Source organism: Bacillus rossius, chromosome 1, assembly GCF_032445375.1.
Source record: "Bacillus rossius redtenbacheri isolate Brsri chromosome 1, Brsri_v3, whole genome shotgun sequence".
In the NCBI taxonomy this organism is placed as follows: Eukaryota; Metazoa; Arthropoda; class Insecta; order Phasmatodea; family Bacillidae; genus Bacillus; species Bacillus rossius.
Genome location: NC_086330.1, coordinates 309,789,577 through 309,814,712, shown reverse-complemented (window position 1 = coordinate 309,814,712; position 25,136 = coordinate 309,789,577). Strand labels below are relative to the sequence as shown.

Here is a 25,136-nt window from a genome sequence, read left to right as displayed (position 1 = left end):
ATGTATTTGCAGCATGAGAACGCATGAATTTGTTCGTTTCTGAGGTTAGATGTTTACACAACACTGGTGAGTACTGAAAGACTTGCTCACAATTTTTATTTTTATTTTTTGTAATTGTAATCACTATAATATGAAATCTTAAATAAATCTGTTATAAATTTATATTAGTTCCAAACATTTATTTAGTTGTCAAAGCAATTTTTCCCATTTAACTCGGTGCAAAAATGTACTAATGTACCTAATGAATGAAATCAAGCATCCACTGTGTCAGTTTGTGCCGTAGGGCATTTAATCTGTTGAAGTATTTCTGTAGCAAGAGAGTGCTACCAGCAGGGAGAAATTAAATATGTGACAGAGAATCTGTGTTTTATTAACCACATGGTAGCAACCTCCAGGTATAGGCATATGGGATGCCTTAAGAGCCCACAGGATAGGTCACCGGGAATGCTTGTCCGATGCACAAGTGGACCATTTATATTTTTGATTAAGGAGCCCTTGACTCTTGTCTCCATGTGGGCCACATCACACACGGAGAAAGGGAGTCTCTCCGGGTCCACGTATTCTCTTGTCATGCGGTAGCTCCCATTATCAGAGACTGTGCGAAGTACACCACAATATCACGTTCAACTATTCTCAGCTAGTGGGGAGTGATTATGCACTTGTTGATTAAAACAATAAGAAGCAAATTGTTGATTTGTTTAGTTATTACAGAGAGCACTGGGAAATTGAAACAGGGGCAGCCTGTAGATTGATGTGCATGGTAATAAAATAATTTCAGAACCTGTATTATGCGTTCACACATTTATATCAAATTAACAAGATAACCTTAAGTACCAGAGATTACAAAAAAAAACAGATAATGTTCACCGCTAGAAGCAAGGCTTGCCTCTTTGGGCACACTTATTGGAAATTATGTGGATTTTAAAATACTAACTTAACCAAGTCAGTATGCAAGATCTCTTCAGTGGGTAAATGCAGACACACACCACGTGGATTAACAAAAATAGGAGCACAGTAAACCTTTCAATGCTTGCCGTCATACCTTAAAGAGCAAGCAGGTAACTGGCAATTAAAAACAGCATCATCAAAGTTTTAAGCCTTCTCAGGTCACATCCACCACTCAAGATTCAGCTTCAATCAAGTTACGTTATGAAACAGTTCATTACTGTGTCATTGCTTTGCTCACGAGCGCTTGCACATGATACATTTCCTCAAAAAACGACACTGCCCTTTCCAGTAGCTGATCCCGAACTGCAAGCTTATTCCCAATCGTGCTGGCAAACAGTTTCCAGTGACTACTTTGCGCAGCATCTGCCAGGCATCCCTGTGTCTGCAGGGATGAGTATCGCAAGCCTGTTGGCGCGCCGTGACACAAAACCAAATGCAGTTTACAGGCTTTATTGCTTGCAGTGTCCTCAAGTTAAATTACTTTGTTATTAATGTAAAACAATGAGCTTAAAGGTATCAACAGCCCAAAGACAGGGGCAAGAATGTTTATACCATTAACAGTACTGACTATAACCTTAAACTGTGGAACAGATTTCTGTATAAATCCTCCTGATATAACTTGTCCGTCAAGAATACATCCTACTTCTTGTGTATGTGTGAAACTAGCTGCCCGACCCGGCTTCGCACGGCTATACTAATGGAAAAAAATTAAGCCGTATCTGCCATTTACAGTAATGGTAAATAAAAAAAAATTCATTGAAAATTTATTGCAATGCTGTATAATGTACTGGAGAGAAAATGAATAGCACCGATGGTTTCCCGACTTGTGCACGCAACGTACAACTGATGTACCCGTACTTCGCTACGGCAGTCTACAGGCAGATCACTCTTGCGCCGCACATTATACATGCCCCTCCTTGTGGGTACGCCACTGCCGCGCGATGCCCGTTGCCATGGAGACGCAAAAGGCATGAACAATGCAAAATCCTGTTCTCATGCAGACAAAGTACCCAATGTTGCCTGGTTTTAACCACCCATGGGATCTAATTTTCGGAAAATGTCATCCTGCATAACATAAGGAACATTACTGTGAAGTTTCAAGTCTGTAATATATATATATATATATATATATATATATATATATATATATATATATATACACACATATACATACATACTTGAAAAAAAGTGCAATTTTTGATATTCAAAGTACCCGCAAAATTTGAATGGTGATGAGGACTGCACTAACAATGAAATAGTCGTTGCCATAGAGACGAATGACGCATCAACAAAGCAACAGCCGTTGCCATGGTAATTTCCTACCAAAAAACTGGAAATTTTGATATATTACGCCCCGAAACTCCCCTTGGGATCGGATTTCCGCAGAATCCATTCTTAGTGAGCGTCTACATCACAAAATGAGTAACTATGCTAAATTTCAAGTCGATCGGGTGTATAGTTTTAGAGATCTCGTGATGAGTGAGTCAGTGAGTGGTATTTCACTTAATAAACTTCTAGCGCCTGCAACACACACTTCGTACGTGTACTGCATATTGTATCTAACCCCCTCCAACGCATTTGATTCTAAATTGAACTTTTAGTAAGGATCCCTAATGTTATTGACAATACAATATAGCCTATAGCCTTCCTCGATAAATGTACTATCCAACACTGAAAGAATTTTTCAAATCGGACCAGTGGTTCCTGAGATTAGCGCGTTCAAACAAACAAACTCTTCAGCTTTATAATATTAGTATAGATTGTAACTTATAGGAAAGTAGTGGTTTTTGTGTACATCAAATATTTATTTTCAATTCCGAAAGCTAGTGTGTGCAATATAATTAAGGTTCTGCTTACCTGCCTTGTTGGGTTTTGGATTTCATTCCATAATTTTTTAATGCTCTCTTCAGGTGTTACTCTGTGTAATGTTACATTTTGCATTCTTCTAATTTTGAAGCTAGATATATGCCATTTGTTGTTTACTATTTCTAAAAGGTCAAACAAATAATCATGTTTCAATTTTTTACTAACTTACTGCATTGTGGTCTCACTCTAGAAGTTTTTTTTTTCTGGGTTTCCACAGCTGGATTGGCATGCAAAATGGCTTCTATTATAACATTTACAAAAAAATTCTTGATAAAACATGCAATCATTTAAAAATGAAAATTTCTATATGGCGGGTGAAGCCAAATATTAGGCTAGATTGACTAGAAGTTGCTGAAGTAAGTCTGTTCTTAAACTTTTGTATGTTGTGTTTGTTTGCTTGCGTATGGCCAGAATGTGAGACAATCAGCAATTCAGGAGATGATACCCTGCAAGCGATAGCAGCGGATCTGCGGGAGCGTATGCCCCTAGCGCTGGCGGGGGTTCTGCCCTCTGAGAACATCCTGCAGCCAGTAGAGGTTAGTATCTTGCCTGGAGCATGGCTGCCATCATACTTTACACTACAGTTTGTTACTGATGTAAACTCCATTATTGGTCAATCTTTTGCACTGTCACTGACAAATACTTTTATTTATTTATTACGTTAGCATATTTCCACATTCTATCCACAACAATGTGAAAAAAAAGTTACTTAACTTAAGAATGTATAAAACATAAGTACCAACTGCTGAAACTCACACATATTTAGCTTATTTTAAACAAGATATGATAGAAAAAGCAGAAAATAGGAAGTCCCACATTTTTCTAATTCATTTTAATTTATCAACATAATGATTAATAAAGTTGCATAGTGCATAAAGGTCTTGCAGTTCAGTTTTTTATTACACAAGTTGTAAGTTAATGCCATAATACAAGTAAAGCAAATTGGTACTATGGGCAAGTTATTTTTGTTATCTTAATACTTTGATGTTAGTGGCACTAAGATTTTGCTATGTATATCACGAATGGAGTGTTTAACAAGTCAGAATCATGCCTGGCTAAGATGATGCCTGTTTCTTACTCAAACTTCGTCTATTTCTAATCTAATAGGGCTTACAAAATTCAGGGATTCCCCAGTCCTGGATAACATCTGTCTCTCTCTTACACAGAATGCGATAAATTATCATCTATCATTTCGGGGCCACTGTGTCGCCGCATGTCTTTCTTTCTACCCACAGCACTGTCTTAAGTTTTAGACATATCACTACCACACCATGAACCACATAATAATCAAATTTATATTTTAGAAAAGTCTATTTAAAGAAAATAAAATATTAAAATTCACACTTACATAAAGAAAAACCCAGCCAACGAAGTGAAAGCCATTAAAAATATAATTAGCAGACTGTAATGAAACATTGTTACAGATGAACTTTTTGCATTGGTTTTGTGAATCGGATATATATTTAGTTTTCAGTGCCATGTTTTGTTTGCTATATTGAAGTCTGTGCTATGGTATTGGAATGGTCATATTGTGTGTAAGTAACTCTATGCTTCCCGAGGAGTTTAAAAATGAATGGAAGAATTGGGATCCCGATAAGGAAATAATTAAAAAGAAATACGAAGGCAGTGTTTATCTTTTTGAAGTGATAATCGTATGAGGTTATATTTTATGAGTGAAGAAAAATAATTAAATACAATCGAGTCTGTTGACTAATACCGAGTACTCGTCGGAATTTCAGAAGTCCTAAGGTTTGAATTTTGTTCTCTACCATTGACAACAGTTGGCTGGGATTTATAATTAAAACATTATAATTTAAACTATATTGTGGTGTGCACTAATGTTGGAACCCAATTATAACATTGACAATAACTTTTGTTTTTTTTTAAATGATGTGCCCAACCTATCTTCCAGTCGTTTAACAACATTTGAGCTGCCACAAATGGTTTATTTGTTCATAATTTTACATTCTTAATTATAATTTTTCATATACCATCAAGTATTCAAGCTAGCCATATTGTTCGAGCTTTATTGTGTATAATCTGTATTCCAGTATTGAAGATTAGCCTATAAGTAATTTTTTTTATTTTGTTATTATAACACAGACTATTATATTATGCACACCCACACACAGAGAAAATTTTTATCCACAATGAATATCCCAATGTTAGTATAGAGAAAATGGAGCCCAGTACGTGGGGCCCGAATGTACGACGAGTGCTTTGTTTAGTTATTTAGTAATTATTTAGTTTGTTATTGAAAATATTGGGCATCTTATTACCTACTCCATACACCATGTCTAGAGGTAGTGCGTCAGTTTACAGTCTTCGTAATAGAACTGAGGCTACCTACAATGAGTCAAACGAAGTTGAGCTTATTATCTCAGGTAGTGACACGCTAACAGCTTCGTCCGAGGACATGGGTTCACCGGAAAGGGTAGTTAAAGTGGACAGTTCGGTTACATCGCTTACCAGAGAATGTGAATGTCTGGAGCGGCCGTTGGTCTCCGCTCAGATGCCTACAAGGTGTGACACCTCCAGAACCTCAGTGTTACCAGCTGCAGCTGCTGTAATTGAACATATTCAGGAACCTTTTAATGTAGCTTTGGATAGGATATCAGCGGATGCAGTAGCAACAGCACCGATACAAACAGCTGGCTTTGGCCGTGTGTCTATTCCATCACCAGAAGTCTTTGATCTGGATCGTTTATGCCAGATGTTACTCAATTTGCAGGTCATAATAAGTAGTATACAGTCGAACATTAGCAGCGTGCGTACAGACCTACAGTCGGACATTAGCAGCGTGCGTACAGACCTACAGTCGGACATTAGCAGCATGCGTACAGACCTACAGTCGGACATTAGCAGCTTGCGTACAGACCTACAGTCGGACATTAGCAGCGTGCGTACAGACCTACAGTCGGACATTAGCAGCGTGCGTACAGACCTACAGTCGGACATTAGCAGCGTGCGTACAGACCTACAGTCGGACATTAGCAGCGTGCGTACAGACCTACAGTCGGACATTAGCAGCGTGCGTACAGACCTACAGTCGGACATTAGCAGCGTGCGTACAGACCTACAGTCGGACATTAGCAGCGTGCGTACAGACCTACAGTCGGACATTAGCAGCGTGCGTACAGACCTACAGTCGGACATTAGCAGCGTGCGTACAGACCTACAGTCGGGCATTAGCAGCGTGCGTACAGACCTACAGTCAGACATTAGCAGCGTTTGTACAGAATTACAGTCGGGACTGTTTAACATAGAGACCTGTCTAAGAACCGATCTCAATATATTAGAGGGCCGATTGGAGTCAAAGTTCAGGGAGCAACACAAGACCTTGAAACAGCTGTCTGATCGAGTTTCACAAGGACAGTCCCAGGTCGAACAGCTGGAGTCACGCACGAAGGGGCTTCTCGTCACTGCGACACAAGAACGCCAAGAGCTTCAGAGGAAGTGTTCTAGCAACCACTCTGCCATAAGGGAAGAGACCTTACACCTATCCGAAAGATTAGATCACATTGAAGAGGCAACATCCATATTAAGCAATCGAGTCGATGCGATCGGCGGCGATGTTGTGCAAGTTGCGGAGAAGGCTGTTGAGGCTAAAACATTCTCCCTGAGTCAGCGTGTTGAACAACACCACCACCAAGTAGAAGCCCATGTACAATCATTGGAGCGACGATTACATGAACTGGGATCAGCGCTTATTACCAACCATATTCCCAGAACAGAAATTGAAAATAGCAGTCCATTAAAGGAGAGTAGGAGTCAGATACTGCGCCAGACATGCCAGTAGTTGACAGACAGTTCCTGAACACACCTGCCAACCTGACCAGCCTAGACCCGGCTGCACTTATTCATCACCCTGCTCGCCAATGGTCGGAGTCTATGCCAACGTTTTATGGCAAGACATCCGAGAATCCTGTAAGATTCTTAAACAAATTTGAAGAGTATGTAAAAACCTTTGGCTTATCCGATTCAGAAAAACTGAGATGTTTGAGCACGGCTCTAAAGAGTCATGCATTTTACTGGTGGGAAATACAGCTCAACACCACCCACTCGTATGAACATTTCAAGGAGAAGTTTCGACAACAGTATTGGAATCTCAGGATCCAAGGGAACTTACGCGCACAACTTCACACTGAACGGTAAGATCGGAAGCGCGGAGCATCGCTGGAAGCACATATTTCCAGTATGTATGAAAGAACTAGATACCTGGACCTGGCTATGACAGATGAAGAGTTCATTGCTACTGTGTGAACACAGCTTCCTTTAAAGTACCAAATGCAACTGAGTGGCAGAAGCTATAAAGATGTTACCGACTTCTGGGAACAGCTGTTGTTACTGGACAAGTTGGAAAGGCTCCACAAGTCACAATTCAACAAAGAAGAGTCTGAAACGAAAGTGACATACCCAAAGCATCAGCCGGTACACAACTATTGGCAGTCGCGTGAGAGTAAGCAGCGAGAAGACAGACAAGCGGTCGTCAACCTGCTAGGATGGGAGAGTGAAGAGAATCCATGTCGCAATCAGCAAGGCCACAGAAGGCAAGGTGGCTACCACAGCCAACGTTCCAGTTGTCCACCCAGACATTCAAGTCCATACAGGAGCAAGACCTGGTGGTCAAGTAACCAAAAGTACCACAGTGACAATGAAGACAGTCAAATGTACCGAGATGAACCTCGACGAGGTAACAGAAGTCGGCGTTCCCTATCACCGGAGGAGCGGCCACCCTAGAAATCTACGTCAGGACGACGCAAGTCACATTCGGACGAAGAGTACAAGGATGCGAAGAGATATTGCAAGTCTTACGACAGTCGATACACCGACAAGACCGAAGAGAACCGACTGTCATCACACCAAGTTGTACTCGCACCTACCACTGAAACGGGAAATCAACACAAACAAAAGGTCGTTCCAGTACGACCGACGGCAGAAATTCGCTGTGCTACAAAAAAGCAAAGTCCATATATGTACCAATTAACAAACAGTCCAATTTATTAATCATAATGCATACAATGCATATAACAATTCGATTCCCGCGGGAATACAGGTTAAAACAATGGTGCGATAAATGGGGCAAACTGACGACGCATTTAACGTAGCACAATTATATGGGCCGCTAGGCAACAACAAGAAAGAAAGAAAGAAAGAGTTTAAAATTACATACAATTACGATTACCGTTACGACGCGGCTTGACAAGAAGTTTCCAAAGCCATCATGGCATGCCCATATACAGCCGCAGAAAAACACTGCTACATAAGCTACCGGTAGTACTCGGCGTGAGCAAAAGAAACTAAGGCAAAGAATCCAATTAAGCACTGACCTGAAGGGTCCAAGAGAAATTACAAACATTACTAAACATGGCAAAAAAGAATAAGTGAAAGTGCGGCCACGACGCGCAAGCAAGAACAAGAAATCATACTAAGTACTGACAGTTACAGACGTTAAGTTTCACAGCCGAGTACATACCAACGCGACGCCAACCCCAAGTGACAGTCTTCGTGTCAAACGACCGGAAGACTGCGGCAAATAGCCCGGGTGCCGAAATTATATAGGCCGGGAACAATACACGGCAGAGTGCGCTGGTGGCGCAGAGGGAAGGGAAGAAGAGGGGGGGTAGGAAGGGGAATTTGGAGAGCAAGGGAAAGGAGGAGAGGGGAGGGGAACGGAGGGGAAGAAACGCTAAGCAGTGCCCGCACTGCTTCAACTCCCCTCCCTAAAAAAGTGTCTCTGCCCGGAGAGCATGCGGATCCACACGATGAAGAAAGTTCATGACGTTGACATCGGAGACTGGAGACTGGAGACAGCATTAAACGGCAAACTTCAGGATCGCCGCGGCGATCAACGAGATGGCTTCGGACGTAGGCACACGCTACGCAGGTCTTCGGAACAGCGGTAGACAGCAGCCAGCGGCTGATACGGAGTATGGAGTAAGAAGTTCAGATATAAAATTGATGTTCATCCCAGAACAAGGGCTCGGAGCAGGGCGGTCCTGCGAGTCGCAACCACCCAGGCATGGGAGGGGACTCCAGCAGGCAACACCAGGTCACAGTGCCTTAGCAGGCTGCCGAAGGGGTCAGCTACGACAACCAGAGCCCGTCCAGCAAGGGCCAGGGGCAGCCATGGACTCACGGCGGTGCGGGAAGCACTCAGCCGGAATCAACACGGTTGCTCTCCAAGACCCAGAAGCGGCGAGACAGCATCGAGCCCCCACACGACGAGGAAGCCGCCAGGCAAGTTCATAGTAGGACGATGGGCAGAAGCACGATGGGCTCTCACAGGCAGGTACCACCAGTAGGGAGGAGGCGACGAACGGAAGATCCCACGGAGACATCTCTCGGTGAGGTGAAGCTGAAGATCGCAAGCAAGGGTAACAGGGAAAAAGGATGGCGCGCCAAACTAAAAAAAAGAAGAAAGGGAGCCGCAACACCACGCACAAATCCAATAAATACAAAACAAATGCAGATACAAATTTCAAGTTTCAAACAGAGGTTCCTAGGAACACGAACACGTAACAGGCCAATAGGCTAATCTCATAATAATAATTAACTATCATAACAATAATAAATATTTGGTACAACAACAAGAATATATATATATATATATATATATATATATATATATATATATATATATATATATATATATATATATAATACTGTAACTGGATATAATACTGCCAACAACTTACAACAAACCCATAAAAAAAATTATTTAACGAAAGGTTTCACCTGGGTTACGTGAGCCTTTTGAAATTTAAATTTGCGCTTCCAGCACCTTAACAAAAGGGTATTGACACCCAAATACTTTTCAATACAATAAGGTCCCTCATAAGGGGGAAGTAACTTTACATTCAATTGATCAGCCAACTTAGGCAATTTAAATGCTCTACAAAGAACTAAATCCCCAATCTTATAACCATGAGGAGCTCTAGCCTTGTTTTACTTGTCAGAAACGGCCTTATGAATGTTACAGGAAACCGTGTCGAGTACACGTTCCAATGCCTGGGCGTCCAGGCTGGTGTCCAGGGACGGCAAGCCCCACTGGTTCAGTAAGGGGATGGTAAGCTCACGGCCTAGGAATGGAATTGAAGGTGGAAAACCAGTAGCAAATGAAGAGCCGAATTAAGTCCGACATTAATGTACTCCAAATCTGAATCCCAAAGAGTCTGATCATACCAGTAGAAGGAAATCAGGACACTTTTAAGAACCTTATTTTGTCGTTCTACCATGTTGCCCTGCGGAAAATAAGCTGAACTATAAATAGGTTTAACAGCCCATTCAAAAAGAAAATTCTTATAGATAGTAGACTGAAAATACGGGGCATTGTCAGAAACAACCATACATGGAGGACCAAACAACTTGAAGACCTGTTCCTTAAGTACCTTAACAATAGTAGCAGCTTTCATGTTTCGAAGAGGTAATAAAATAACAAATTTTGTGAAAATATCCAGAACAACGAGCAAACATACATTACCCTTCTTAGAACGTGTCAGAGGACCAAAAATATCTATATGTAAGACATGCCAGGGCGAAACAGGAGGATCAGCAGCATACAAACCCACCTTAGAATTATGCGGCGGCTTAGAAATCTGGCAGTCGAGACAGGATCGAACAAAGCTCCGAACATCAGCATGAAGCTCGGGCCAAAACAGGTGCGCTGAAATTCTGCGAAAAGTTTTATCTATTCCTAGATAACCACCTAAGAGAGATGCATGAAAATAGTTTAACACCATAGGCTTCAAGACAGCTGGAACAACAGCCTTTCGGGCTCTGCCAGAATTTCCTGTAAAATACAACATGCCACTCTCCTCAACATAGGGAACAGCCTTCTTATCATGAAGATCTCTAAGTACCTGCTGGCAGAGGGGGTCCTGAGTCTGACATTCCTTAATATTAAAATAGGATTCAGGAAAAAATTTAAAGGCAGTAATAAATTTAGTAACGTCAGAAGAGCGGGGTTCCAAGGGCTCGAATTCATCGGTGCAAAACATGCGAGAGAGAGAGAGAGTCTGCTATAAAATTATCTTTACCTGGAATGTGATGGATGACAAACTGAAACTGTGATAACCTCAAAATCCAGCGACTCAGCTGATGAGGATGATTAAACAGCCAACTAAGGGCTCGGTTGTCTGTATATAAATCAAACTCCCGGGCATCCAGATAACTTTCAAATTTTTCTAGGCCGAACAGGCAAGCCAAGGCCTCCTTCTCATAGACACCTAATCGCTGCTCAGACTCTGATAGTGAGCGACTAGCATAGGCAATGGGCCTAATCTGGCCTTCCTCAAGGTGTCCTAGGACGGCTCCAAGCACATTTTGCGAAGCATCAACCTGAACGGCAAACCGCTTACTAAAATCGGGTAGAATGAACACTGGGGGTGAAGCCATACAAGACTTAAGCGCCTGAAAAGATTTCTCTTGTTCAGGGCCCCACTCAAAAACTGTATCCTTCTTACGCAAAATATTTAAAGGAGCAGATAAAGAAGCAAAATTATAAATAAATCTGGAAAAATAACCTAACATACCTAAGAAACGCTGAACTCCCTTTAATTTGACAGGCCTAGGAAACTGGACGATAGGGGCGATCTTGTCAGGATCCATCAGGAGGGTACCTTGTGAAATAACATAACCTAAAAATTTAATAGATATTTTTCCTAATATAACCTTCTTCGGGTTAACAGTGAGATTGGCCCCTAGTAAACGAGAAAGGACTTCAGTCAGGTGAGTAATGTGATCCTCAAAGGTGTTACTGTAAACAATGATGTCATAGACATAATTAAACACATAATCATACTTAAGATCAGATAGAACATGATCAAGGATCCGGCTCATAGCCTGACTGCCAAAACTAACACCCATAGGCACACAATTAAATTCAAAATGGCCAAAAGGAGTTGAAAATGCTGTATACTTGCGGCAACTAGGATCTAGCAGGCACTGGTGAAAACTTTGATTCAAATCAATAACCGAAAAATATCTAGCCTTACCTAAATGCTGAAGGGCAGACTCAACAGTAGGAAGTGGATAAACATCGTCGTTAGCAATTTTATGGTTCAGAGGTAATGTCATTGTGCACCATGCGCCAGTTCGTGCCGTCTTTTTTACGCACTAAAAAAGTAGGAGTGCAAAAATCAGATGTAGAAGGTGAAATTACACCAGCGGCCAAGAGCTTATCCACGATGTTGCGCATGGCCTGAAGTTTAAGGGGAGAAACTTTAAGATATTGAGCGTGAACAGGAACTTCATCCTTTAAATAGAATTTATAGGGCAAAATGTCACAATGTCCTAATTTAGAGGTGATAACATCGGAAAAGGCGTGAACTAGGTCAGCAATAGCCTGCCCTTCCGCGATGCTGATAGCATCGCGGCACTCAAAGATAACAGACTTACTAGGCTGCGAACGTAAGGGAACTTTCACTGAAGGGGCGAAATCAAAACGGAACTCACGCTGGCCCACATCCAGAACACTGCGAGTCTTGCTCAAAAAATCTAAGCCCAAAATAAAATTAGGTGAAAGACCAGGAACAACAAGAAACTTCCAATTCCAGGAAAAATGTTTAATCTTAAAGTGAATAATCACGAACGTATTTGTGCGAAGGCACTCGCCATTCGCCACGCAAATATTAATCTGGTTTTCGGAAAATACACGAAAAGAAAATTAAGGAAATGTTTTGATTAAGGTCTGGAGAAACGTCTCACTAATAGCCGAGCATGTAGCACCGGTATCAACGATAGCCGAAAAGAAACGCTCGTGAATACACACGGGCAAGAAATTCAGAGAAACAGAGCTAGAGGCTTTCCTATAGAAGCTACAGAAACGACCTCTCTTCCGTCATGTCAATGACCGTTTCCCGGACAATTACTCCAGTAATGACCCAGTTTCCTACAGGAAAAACATTTACGTGCGTTAACATCAACGCGTGCCTGATCACAGTCCTGAGTTACATGTCCAAACACGCAGCAATTTGCGCAGCGAGCGCGACTGAATGTTGAAACACCCTGTATTGGCTGCGTAGAAGTGACAACCCCGCCGTCAGTCAAACGCCGGCCTGGCTGGGAACTGTCAAGAGGCGGGGCAGACGGTCGGCCAGGGGGAGGGATTACACAATCCGCGCCGCCAGCGGGGAAGCGAGCATGCGACCCGCTGTCAAATCTACGTGAAGACGAGCGCAGCGCACGTGAACTGTCATGAAGGCGAGGCGCAAAGGAGGAATGTTGATGACTATTATTTTCATGCGTGCGTAAAACACGAGTGTCAGCATCGTGTGCGTCACTGCCACGAAAATCTGACGTAACCTGTAGGCTGTGAAATCCCTTGTCACGAACACGTGACACGGACGCAGACCTAGCGGGAGGCGAGAACTCAGCCTCATATTTAGACACCGCTAATAAACGCCTCTCTACCTCACTACCCCAGGCACGCAAAGCATCGAAGGTGGTAGGGGGAGCTAACATGCCACAGTGAGTGAGCACATGTGGCGCAAAGTTACCTAAAATAAGCTGTACGAACTCAGGCTCAGCGATGTCAATTTCCAAATATCGGCATAGGAAACAACCTCATCAATGTAATGAGTCACTGACTCATTAGGACGCTGAAACCTGAAAATCAAATCGCGCTTACGCGCGTCCATGACGCGCGGCGGACACACAGCACGAAGTACCGACGTCTTAAAAGTATGAAAATCAACCTTCTGTACGATAGCCTCTGTTACCCTAGACACATAAACCCCAGTACACTTACTAAGCAGAGCTTTCATAAAGGCGCCAGCTGACACTAAATTCAATTTAGTGAGGCGCTCAGCCTGTAGAAAACAATCTAGAGTAGGCCTAGGCTCACTACCACTCAACACAGGAAAGGATTTGAGAACAGAGAAAAATAGTTTTTGAGAAAAGGAATTATCGGGAGCCGGATTTACTTCCAATGTGGGCTGTGCCGTCGGAACACCAGACGAGACGTCACTGACCTCGCGTATGAATTGAACGAGCCGGGCGCGCATGTCAGCCACGGTGTCGCTCGCTGAGGCAGGCAGCTGGTTCTCCTCGAGATACCGTATCAGCTCGTCGCGGTGAAGCTGGTAGATCCATCTGACTCCCGTGCCGCTCATGGTCATGAAAGAAAACAAGCAAAAACACAGCAAAACCACTGCCGAAGCAGAGTAGCGCAGAAGTTGTACTCGCACCTACAACTGAAACGGGAAATCAACACAAACAAAAGGTTGTTCCAGTACGACCAACGGCAGAAATTCGCTGTGCTACAAAAAAGCAAAGTCCATATACCAATTAACAAACAGTCCTATTTATTAATCACAATGCATACAATGCATATAACAATTCGATTCCCGCGGGAATACAGGTTAAAACAATGGTGCGATGAATGGGGCTAACTGACGACGCGTTTAACGTAGCACAATTATATGGGCCGCTAGGCAACAACAAGAAAGAAAGAAAGAGTTTAAAATTACATACAATTACGATTACCGTTACGACGCGGCTTGACAAGAAATGTCCAAAGCCATTATGGCATGCCCATATACAGCCGCAGAAAAACACTGTTACATAAGCTACCGGTAGTACTCGGCGTGAGCAAAAGAAACTAAGGCAAAGAATCCAATTAAGCACTGACCTGAAGGGTCCAAAAGAAATTACAAACATTACTAAACATGGCAAAAAAGAATAAGTGAAAGTGCGGCCACGACGCGCAAGCAAGAACAAGAAATCATACTAAGTACTGACAATTACAGACGTTAAGTTTCACAGCCGAGTACATACCAACGCGACGCCAACCCCAAGTGACAGTCGTGTCAAACGACCGGAAGACTGCGGCAAATAGCCCGGGTGCCGAAATTATATAGGCCGGGAACAATACACGGCAGAGTGCGCTGGTGGCGCGGCGGGGAAGGGAAGAAGAGGGGGGGTAGGAAGGGGAATTTGGAGAGCAAGGGAAAGGAGGAGAGGGGAGGGGAACGGAGGGGAAGGAACGATAAGCAGTGCCCGCACTGCTTCATAGTCAACACTGTTTCAGGGAACAGCAGCATCGTTCAGGGCAGTAAGCAAGCATCATCGTCTTTTCAGAAAGCATTCTTACCACCAGTAACTAAGCAACAGTTAGGGTACTTCGCACGCAACGAGCCATTGAATCCTGTGGCGGAGGCATTTCAGGTGGCCCTAGCCAAATACACGAATGGAGGAGTCTGGATTAATTCCAACACTGTCGAGCCTACAGGACAGGGCCGACAAAATACGAAGAGCGAGTTAAATTAAAAAGGGTTGAGGTTAAGCCGTCCCTGACCGAAACCCTCTGTCTAGATCGGTCTTTGACGATCAACCCTGCATATTTACCCAAATATGACATACCACCAACAGAAGACAATCTACCCAGTGGAGAAGAAGTTCGTAAACTAGTACATGCTAAGCTGGTATCAGAGGCTGCAGTCAGACGTCGGCAAAAACCAGCATCCAAGCATCGGATCTTGGAGATCTAGTATTGCGGAAAACCGCACCTATAAGCAAGAGTTGGGAGTTCGTAACTAAGAAGCTATTCCTACTCTACACAGGTCCCTATGTCGTCACGGAAGTCGTGAACTCGAATTGCTACACATTAAAGGATTTGAAGACTAATCAAGTCATAGGCAGATACAACCTAACACAACTGCGAGAGTACAAAACGCCCATCACTCAAGTATAATGTTGACGTGGAGTCCAGAAGCTTTCTAACGAAAGGCTAAAATAGTCAAGCAGTCAGCTTATAAAATGAAATTTTATTTAATTCTTAGTCTGGGGTTTAGAGATGTATTGTTTACACATTTTTGTGTAGTGAAGTGATAATCCAGTTTGCAGTATACCGAGGTGTCGCACTAATGTGAGCTTGGCATCGTGTATATATACAACTTCAGTCGACATACACGATGCCAAGCTCACATTAGTGCGACACCTCGGTATACTGCAAACTTGTAGGCAACAGGAAGGCAACTTTTCCAGGGAAGCCCCCAGTTTTTACTGTTTTGTGTGTTTTTAGTACAGTGATTTGTCTCGTCAGTTCTTGTTCAAGTACTGTATCGAAAGGACACAGCAGCTCACTGAATTATAGAATGAGTGAATAGAGGTAGACATTTTAACATCTGGGGTAGGGGCCATGTAGCAATAATGTGATATTGTAACCTTCGTTTTTTTTTCTTTTGGACTATTAACTAGAATTTGTAGTCCCCAGATATTTGGTGCAGGCCAGGATGGTCCGTTGGTCGACAGGTACGTAGTTTTTTTGTTTCTTTGTACCTAGATGACAAGATAGCAAGGGACTTTCTTTTGTTAAGGAACAGGACTGTGAGTAGTGATAGGCGAAGTGAGGGTTTTCTTTCGGACATACATTGTAAGTATTTCATCATGAGAAGAATAAAAGCCAAAATTCTTTTCAAACACGTTTATTTAAACACAATCAGTAACAACTTTCTGAAAGGTTAATAATAATAAACAGAACTTTACACCTCACTACCTGCAACTGCTGATGGGATATTTTTCAAGTGTTTAAGTATGTGCAAGGAACAGTTGTCATCTTAGCCGGGCATGTTTGGACTTGTCACAATGTGTTGACATTTTTACAAGTACATTCACTGAGATTTAAACAGATTACTCCAACGCCCAAGATGTAAGCATATTTTTTATAAATTATATTTATTATTTGTTATTAATATTTCATTACATTGAACTTCACGGGTTTCCAACTGGAGACCCCAAAATCTGTAAGGAAAGTAATTTTTTTTATTTTTCAATAATTTGTATGATATTGATTATTTTTTTAATTCTAAAAGACAATCAAGATAATGTTAGTGGTTTGCAGTAGGAAAATTAAGCCACTTTAAGGAAAACTACTAAGCTGCTTTAAGGAAAACTTATGCTGCTTATGAGAATTTAGAATTTTTAAATTTGTTAGTGGGAATTTTTCCTTCAAAATGATAATATTTTCCTTCAAAATGATAATATTTTTCTTAAAAATGTAAACTTTATATTATTTAGAAAAATTTTGAATAAATTTTGAGTTATTTTTGGCTAATATTAAGTTGGTTTCGAATGTCAGAGCGTCCGTGATTTCACAATCCGAGATGGCGGATCAGGGCATTCGGCACCACACTCCGCTAAGTTTCCTGTTCATTTAGTGATACCTAAAATAAAGAAATACAGGTTATGCTTGCAGAGTGGTCTCTTAGAAGCACAAATCATATGAGCTTACTATATGAGGGTTAGTGTTTTCCATATTGCAAGTCAAGCTTGGACAAATAGATGAAATAACTAAAAAAAAAAAGAAGAAACACACACAAACAATCAAAATACATTTTTAAACTATACAAAATTTCATTCAGTAAATTTCCGCTAGTCCAATGCCCGATGGTCCAGTACCAGTGAGAAATAAATGTACTTAAGCCAACTAAGTGAACTTAAGCTCAAATTTAATAATTTTCAGCTACGGTCAAAAATACTTTTTCAGGATGTACATATGAGTAGTAGATGTAAGCGCTCTGCTCGGCCTGAGATTAGTCGGAGCTGTTTGTGTATGTTTGGGATCGCTTGGAAATTCTTCAAAACACTCTGCAGTCGTTGACAGCCAATTTAGTTTTAGGCTGTTATTTCATTATATTCCTGCTAAAAATATTTTAATTCAAACATCATCTTACAGATGTATTTGCTCAACAGCTTAGCGTTTGTTACCACTCACCACCTCCGGCTAGCTCAAAATTAGGTGATGAGTGAACATACAGGTTGGTAGCAGGTCACAAAGAAATTCATATACAATGTTTGATGTATTATCTTTTGTTTTTTATTTACTTAAAATCAAAATATCTTCCGCACAACAGAACACAAAAAAGAATTTAAATGTACATCGAGAAAAGATAAAACACGGAGCAATCGCCCGACCACGGCCTGCTGTCACGGTGTTCGAACAATGACCGCTCGGCACGGTGCTCGAACAATGACTAACCATACAGCCTTCCTTCCCTTTGTGCGGGCAGTGTCCTGGGCTTGCTGACGTAATTCTCAGCCAATCACGGCACATGGCAGCAGAAACTTCCACTAAATTCTTACTTCTGTTCCCACGATGCAAAAATTTTCTCTCTCTCTCTCTCTCTCTCTCACACTCCCGTGACAGTGACTCAAACACCTAGCGTGTGAAACAAAGCCTCAGTCGTGGAAATAACGAAGGAGAATTACGTCAGCATGCCTTCCCAAACAAAGAAGCCAGCAAAAAAAAAAATACTTGAAAAATAAACTTATGCATTTTAAAAATAAAAATATTAAACCCGGTGAATTACGTTCACAATAACTTCTAAAAGGAAAAACTTTACATCATTTGATAATCTAACCTGAAATGTGACAAAAATTTATAACAAATTATTATTACTTGATTGCATGTGGAAGGGTGTAATCTGGGTTGTTACATGTTATAGCGATCGCGAGAGATTAGAACCTGATTATATAAAATTTTCGATAATTCTGCATCTGCAAAGTTCCTAACAGATGGGCTATCGGGAATCTACAGTATCATATTTAAACATAATTAAAAAGTACCAAAAATAGAAAAATTATTAGTTGAAAAAACATAAAATCAGTTACTTAAACATCTATTATACTGAATCTATTATACTGAATTGAAGTTATGAATTTGTCATACTCAGAAAACTGTATAAAAAAATAAGCTTTTTATCGTACTGTGTTGCAGAATGCAGAGTACAACCTGAAACACACAGTACAGGTAGACGAATTCCTGTACGATGATGACCAGGTCCAGCAGATGTGCGAGTCTGGGGTGCTGCCGGCCCATTACTGCCTTGACTGTGGATCCCACTGCACTAAGGAGCTAGGTATATATTCCCGTGTGTTGAACTCCTGATTTAACAGATGTGTGAGGCTGGGGTGCTACTGCCCCATTACTACCTTGACTGTGACCAGAAGCTAGGTAAATAATCTTGTACAAAGATCTGGATGTTCTGGTTTGCACAGGCACCATTCCCATGGTGGGGCTACCTTCAATTCATTTTGACAGATAACACGTCACAATTTCCGGGACGGTGCAGGATGGACTTAGGCGAGACTAGGTGCATTACGGCACACACCACATCGGTGTTTAACTCTCTCACCAACCCCACTGAGAGACATAACCAGGTCGTCAAGGCACAGCTGAGGCTCAGACTGGCAGAAGACCACACCCAGTGGGACACACACATTCTGAAAATAACATTTTTCCTACACAGCTACGGAAATGCAGCTACCGGCGAATTTCCTGCTACCCTTGTACAAGGGCATAACCTCCCCTTACCCGGCCAATACCAGTGCAAGACGGACATGCGTATGACACGGAGAAAATCCCGGAAGAACGTGCGGAACATCGCAAGGACACATAACGAGGCCCGGCGCTGGCAAGCGGACTATCTGGCGCAACAGACGCATGTGACAACATGACACTACCTGGTAAGTGTGTAATAGTCTATGCGTGCCTAAATCCACTCTCAGCCAGAAATCAGAAGTTCTGTACGAGACCTAGATAAATTTGACCTATATCAGTATTGAGTGTACCAGGACCCTCAGCGGTCATAGTCACACTACCGAGTGGTCGCGCTGCAAAGCAACACCGGGATGACTTAAGAATCACACATGGGGATGGAGAGGAATATGCCAATTCGGCGTGAAGCAAACCCACGACACTTACAGATAAAGCAAGTCAACACCACGCAGGTGCGGTGACGTCAACCCCCACAGACGACCATGAGATGGGATCCAGGTGTTCCTGGGGGCGGAAACGGAGCCGCTGGTTCCAGCACCGCGAGGAAAAAAGCCAGAAGGTGACAATTCACGGAAACAGATGGGGAAAACACTCCTTTTCATGGATTCTTGGAAGTAGATACCCTGCTACAGGGAGGGATTACACACCCTTGGTAACACACAAATACCTCTAATATCTCTATACTAAGAAACCTAGCCAAGTGTTGAACCTGATCATAAATATTGTTACGAGGGGGCCGGAGTTGTCTGAAGCTGCGTGCTGTCCACGCATATCCCTGGGAAACCCCACCTCCAACTGGAGCAGGCATAATACAGGTAATGCCTGCCCTTCCCCCTACCACTAAGTTGACCCTCCATTAGCAGGCCACTTTCTGTTGACCATACCCCTTGCCACCCACCTACCTGCAGGGCTCGGGGGGCTGATGATTCTACAAGGTTGATGATTCTATGGGTTACCAGGACACTGTTGCTTGAAGTAGCATAACTAGGATGCCATTGTACGTTGAGTGTTAAGTCGGGGACTTTGATGACACGACACTTGGGAGGACTATGAGACCTTTCCATAGGTGATCCGACAGGTATAGAAGGTGGGACTGATGTGCCTTGAGAGAAAAGTTGGTGGCGACACCAGCGAATACTTGGAGTAATACAAGAGAGAAGTGTGCTCATGAGGTGCGCAAGGCACAAGAGGCATCCAAAAGAGTTGAGAGTGCACATGAGGCACACGAGGTCCAGGGCAAGCTGAGTCCAAGGCAACGAGAGTGCCAGTGAGAGTGTCCAAGCAAGCAAGAAAGAGTTTTTTTTGGTAGCAATACAAGTGAGGAACACCTTGAGACACTCTTTGGTAGTGATATCAGGTGACAAGTGACGGACTTTGTAAGCGAAGATTGGAGGGTCCAGGACAGTGCTGCAGGGTGGGGATAAGTGAGTTAAGTATGGAAGTGTGTTGGGACCGAGGTGCTTGGTAGGAGTAGAGAACAGTAGAGCAAGCCACTGTCAAGCCGAGCTTCAGTGGGGAGAGTAAATAGGTGATGTAATAAAGTATGATTAATTCTTCAAACAGACTATTGTTACTTAACAGAAAAGATAACATATAGTACGCTCCCGATTATCCGCGAAATTAAGTGGCAGGGTCACCGCGGATGGTGAAAATCGCGGATAATCTGCAAAAGAGCCGAAAATGGGAAACAAAAAACTTAAAAATCTAAAACTTTATGTACAGTAAAAGTTACCATTAACAGTAAAAATTTTTAAATCATGCTAAAATTTTAGTATTTTACTGAATAATTAACATACAATACATTTCAGTAATGTAAACATAAAAGTGCTCAACTATACGACTAGAAACAAAGCGCGACAGAGACAAAAATAGCAACGTATGCCAGCCTACTGTGTGAGTTCCGAGAAGGCCTGTGGCGTTTTATTGTATATTGATAAATTCCAATTAATTAGGGTATCCTGTCTGGAACTGTATTCCCATTCATTACAAAATTATAAAAAATATTTTAAAAAATGTTTTCTAAGTCAGGAGGGTAAGAGCTACAGTGCTATGCTGCTACAAACTTCATGCCGGTAACTTCTGGCTTAACTAACTCATACCGCTTCCAGGAGCTCAGTAACAATGTCACCATGGTATATCTTCATGCACACTAATGTCAGGTAACTACTGTCCACATCTCGGAAATAACTTTTAAACAGAAAAATTAAGTTCAGAGTTTCGTTCTTTTCTTTAGTGAACTGGAATGATTTTCTGTACTTTTGTATCAGTTCAATCAGTACAATTTTTTTTAAAAGAATTTTTTTATATATTATTTTACATATGTAACATATCTGAACTCAGGAGTACTATGACTCTACCATGGGAGACATTCAATACTACTCTTTTGGCAACAATGATATGTTTTTGATGTTTTGCATATTTCTTGCTTTTGGCTTTATCAATGGCCTTTTACACTTTAGTCTTTTGAATAAAATAAATTATTATTAAATATTATATAGCCTTAGCTGTATGCTTATCACTATAAATAGTATCCGGAATGTCTTAGTGTACATAATAAAGTTAAATAAGTTAAAATGTTTGTTGTTGGCACCAATTTAAATCAATCAAAATTTGACTTTCTTTTAGTAATTTACAAACAATAATAAAACAAACTCTGAACTAAACATGCAATTACTACATTCTTTTTTCATCCATTATTTGTATTTATATGCTTTTTCTTCTCCACATTGGTTGTTTGTAATAGATCATGAATGAGATACTTAATAATTTGTGTTAAGTATGCCTAGCCTACCAAATGTATTCAATGCAGGTGGAAATGTTATATGTTAGTAACAGTAAACTTATATACGTATCTTTAGATGTATGTGTACCAATATCATAAAAAATTGTTAAGTTCAGTTGTTTTATTTCAATCATTATTTTTGAAGCTTTTATATAAAGAATGTTAAAACATATGCAGTCTGAGTGAAATAATGAATACTTTACAAGGAAAAGCATTGAACCAAATACTATTTAAAATAATTTTTTACAGAAGTGCAAATGGAACTTTTATATGTAGAATTTGTAAGTTCCTTTTTTGAGGAACTTCAATTAATACAAGTTTCTTCAGAAATAAGGGCATTTGAATTGGTACTAATTCCTTTTAGCAATGGGGGAATTTTAACTGGAGCTAGTTACTTTTTCTGGTGAACTTTCCAAGGTTGGCAACAATTTCATCACTATGGCATTCCTGTATATGACGTATTTAGTCATGTAAACCATATTTTAAGTGTGTATTGGAAATAATATATATAATCTGTTTATCGTCACCAATGTTAAACATTTTGCGAGTGTTAAAATTATCTAGTTAAAATAATAAAATGACTGAACTCAAGTAAAAAGAAATGTCTACATATTAGAATGTAACTCCATGGAAGTGTTGGAGTAAACTCAGCAATCTACAAGTTCTGTGACGTCAGCGAGCAACTAGGCTGTTGCCAGCCGTGAGTGGGAGAACATGTGTTGAATGGCCACAGGGCAAGTCGCTCGTCGGTAGATACTGGGGGGGACTGGGTTTGTAAGGTGAAAGGGTATGGCTAGAAGTGCAGCCATCAGGAAAGAATAGTGAAAGAGTGTCTAGTATATGAAAACTAAATCGCCAATATAAGGAAATCCAGTTCTCCAAAGGAACGTTGCTTGTTCTGTGCCGATGAACCGGGCAGTAGTGGGCAGGGCGAGTGAAGGGAAATTGAATAACAACAATGGATATAAAACTTTATAAAATAAATTTTTTATAATCATTATTTTATAAAACTTGTGTACTAATTTTTTTTTATTTTTGGTTAAATGTCACAATTTTTAATAAGTTCTATACAATACTAAGCTAAAATAAATTTGTTCGACAATTTTTAATATATTATATTTTTCTGTATTAGATGCTTGATGACCTGATTGTGTTATTGGTTTCCATTCCTTAATTTCTTCTTTGTTGAAAGTAGCTTTTTTTTGACGTGACAACGTCTAATAAATCGATGAACGCCGGCTGCACGCACGAAAAAGTGTCCCACTACGGATGTCCCACTACGGATGTGTTCTGTTTGCTCATTGTACGCATGCGTGGCATCTCTCTTCCACTCGATCGGAACTACCATCGATTTGACTTTTCAATCATATTTTCGTCGTTTTAATTATTAATATTATGTAATTTAACGATCGTCCACCGATTTTCAGCACAATCGGTATGGTTATTTAAAAGTAATGTTGAAAATTCAAATACGTTTTGAACCAACAATGGTGTTTTACAGTTACACATAATAATTCTAATTACACACGGGATCTTTTGCACAATGTTTTAAAAAATATTGTAACACATTATAAATAAGTTTGGTGTATTTGGGATGCGTATTTGTTATAAAATTGTGTTAATATTATACCCCTACCGTGAACAAAGTTTTTATAAATATATATATATGACATTTGAAACTACATTACCTTAGTATGGCCTCGTGGGCGTATGGTTAGCGTACCTAACTTTCTAACTAAAGGTTGTCGGTTCGAAACCCGGCAGCTGCGAAATTTTTTTTGTTCTTGTAAAAATAAATATGGTGCACGCAACATTTCAAAATTAATAAATATATTTGAATTAATGAATGCAAATAAAAGTAAATTTATTAATTCAATTGCACATTTCATTTCACTCCTTTGTATCCATACAAAATAGTGATAATTCAATAAAAATGATTCAATTTTATTCATAAAAGTATGCAGAGGTAGATTTTATCATGCAAAAGATAAAAAAATAAAAAAAAATTCTTCCTCAAAGAATATAATATTTTTAATGTCTAAATGGTTTGGTTGCAAAAACCTATTACGGCTCAGTCTCAGCCCGAATATGATATTTCCTTTTCTTCTGGATCAATCATTTCATCAATGTTTTGTTATGACGTCACGTTAAACTATCGTCCGTAAACCGACTTTACAGACAAACAATTTTTTTTTTTATTAGAGTATGTGTCTCATTCGGTGTCGAGAGAAAAACTGGCGTACATCTTCCAAGCCTTGTTGCCGCCACTCTCGGACTTGACTGTGCTGGACATCGGGTCTCGGCTTGGGGCAATGCTGTACGGGGTGAGTACTTACAACTCACATACCTCCTTGCAATAACTATAGATAGCTGCAAGAAACTTTTGTTTTGTTATTAAATATTTAAGAATAACACTTTCTCTGTTCAAAGTGTAGTAAAAGACCTACAACGCAGTTCGGTATACTGCGAATTTGGACAAACTGCTAGAGAATGATGTCTCCATCAGAAAAAATGAGAGCAGTGAAAAAGTTTCAACTAGGTACTTGCAGCAGCAATCATGACCACACGCCTACCTCTTCTGGCGCTTCATTTCTCTTCAGGGCCAGTGAAGGGATAGTCTGTGCCTCTTTCCTGAAATACTATACACATAGGATTAGTTGATTGATTAAAGCAATGAAGAACTGTAAAACAGTTCATTAGAAAGGGAGAATTCTAAATTATAGTAGTATAATTTTTAAACTGTGTTTTAAAAATAAATAGTGCGTATTTTATTTTTTCTAAAGTTCTATGTCTGGATAAAATGATCATCCCTGTTGCCAAGTGAAAAGACTTAAAAAAAGGGGGTTGCAACTGTGGCAAAAAGGACCCTCCCGTTTATGTTGTGGACACTTCCTGTCCATGTTAGGTTTCCATCTGCGGGGCTAGTGGAAGGAGGAAAAAAATTTGGAAAGAATTGGAAAGGGTATTGGGAGGGTACACTGCCTGCAATTTTCAAAGATGACAATGCAACCATTGCTATTATGTCTCTTACGGGGTTCAGTTAGTATCTGTTTGTTGCGGCTGAAGTTGAGCTGCATAGACTCGTGCATGTTGCCCAGGCTTCTTAGCCAAATGCAAACCATACTTTACCACTTCCATTATAACTTGATTTTATTTGTATGGCTGAAAGGGGTTCGTTTCTGAATAGTACTTGATAAGCTATATCATGAGGGTAAGTTATGTCCCTGTCAATGGCGATTTACCAGTAATGTAAGTAAAATA

General features: G+C 40.8%; 1 protein-coding gene across 3 annotated transcripts in view; it reads left to right on the top strand.

Moving 5' to 3' along the window:
* Window positions 1–25,136, top strand: part of LOC134527895 (uncharacterized) — a 95,354-nt gene that overhangs the window by 39,368 nt on the left and 30,850 nt on the right. For 2 of the 3 annotated variants that reach the window (XM_063360901.1, XM_063360899.1), the window contains 4 exons: window positions 3,226–3,350; window positions 9,797–9,883; window positions 18,533–18,674; window positions 24,078–24,199. In XM_063360901.1, the coding sequence (XP_063216971.1) occupies window positions 3,294–3,350; window positions 9,797–9,883; window positions 18,533–18,674; window positions 24,078–24,199 (408 nt within the window). In that variant the 5' untranslated portion in view covers window positions 3,226–3,293. The remainder of the gene's footprint in view (window positions 1–3,225; window positions 3,351–9,796; window positions 9,884–18,532; window positions 18,675–24,077; window positions 24,200–25,136) is intronic. The other variant, XM_063360900.1, reaches the window with a different exon arrangement.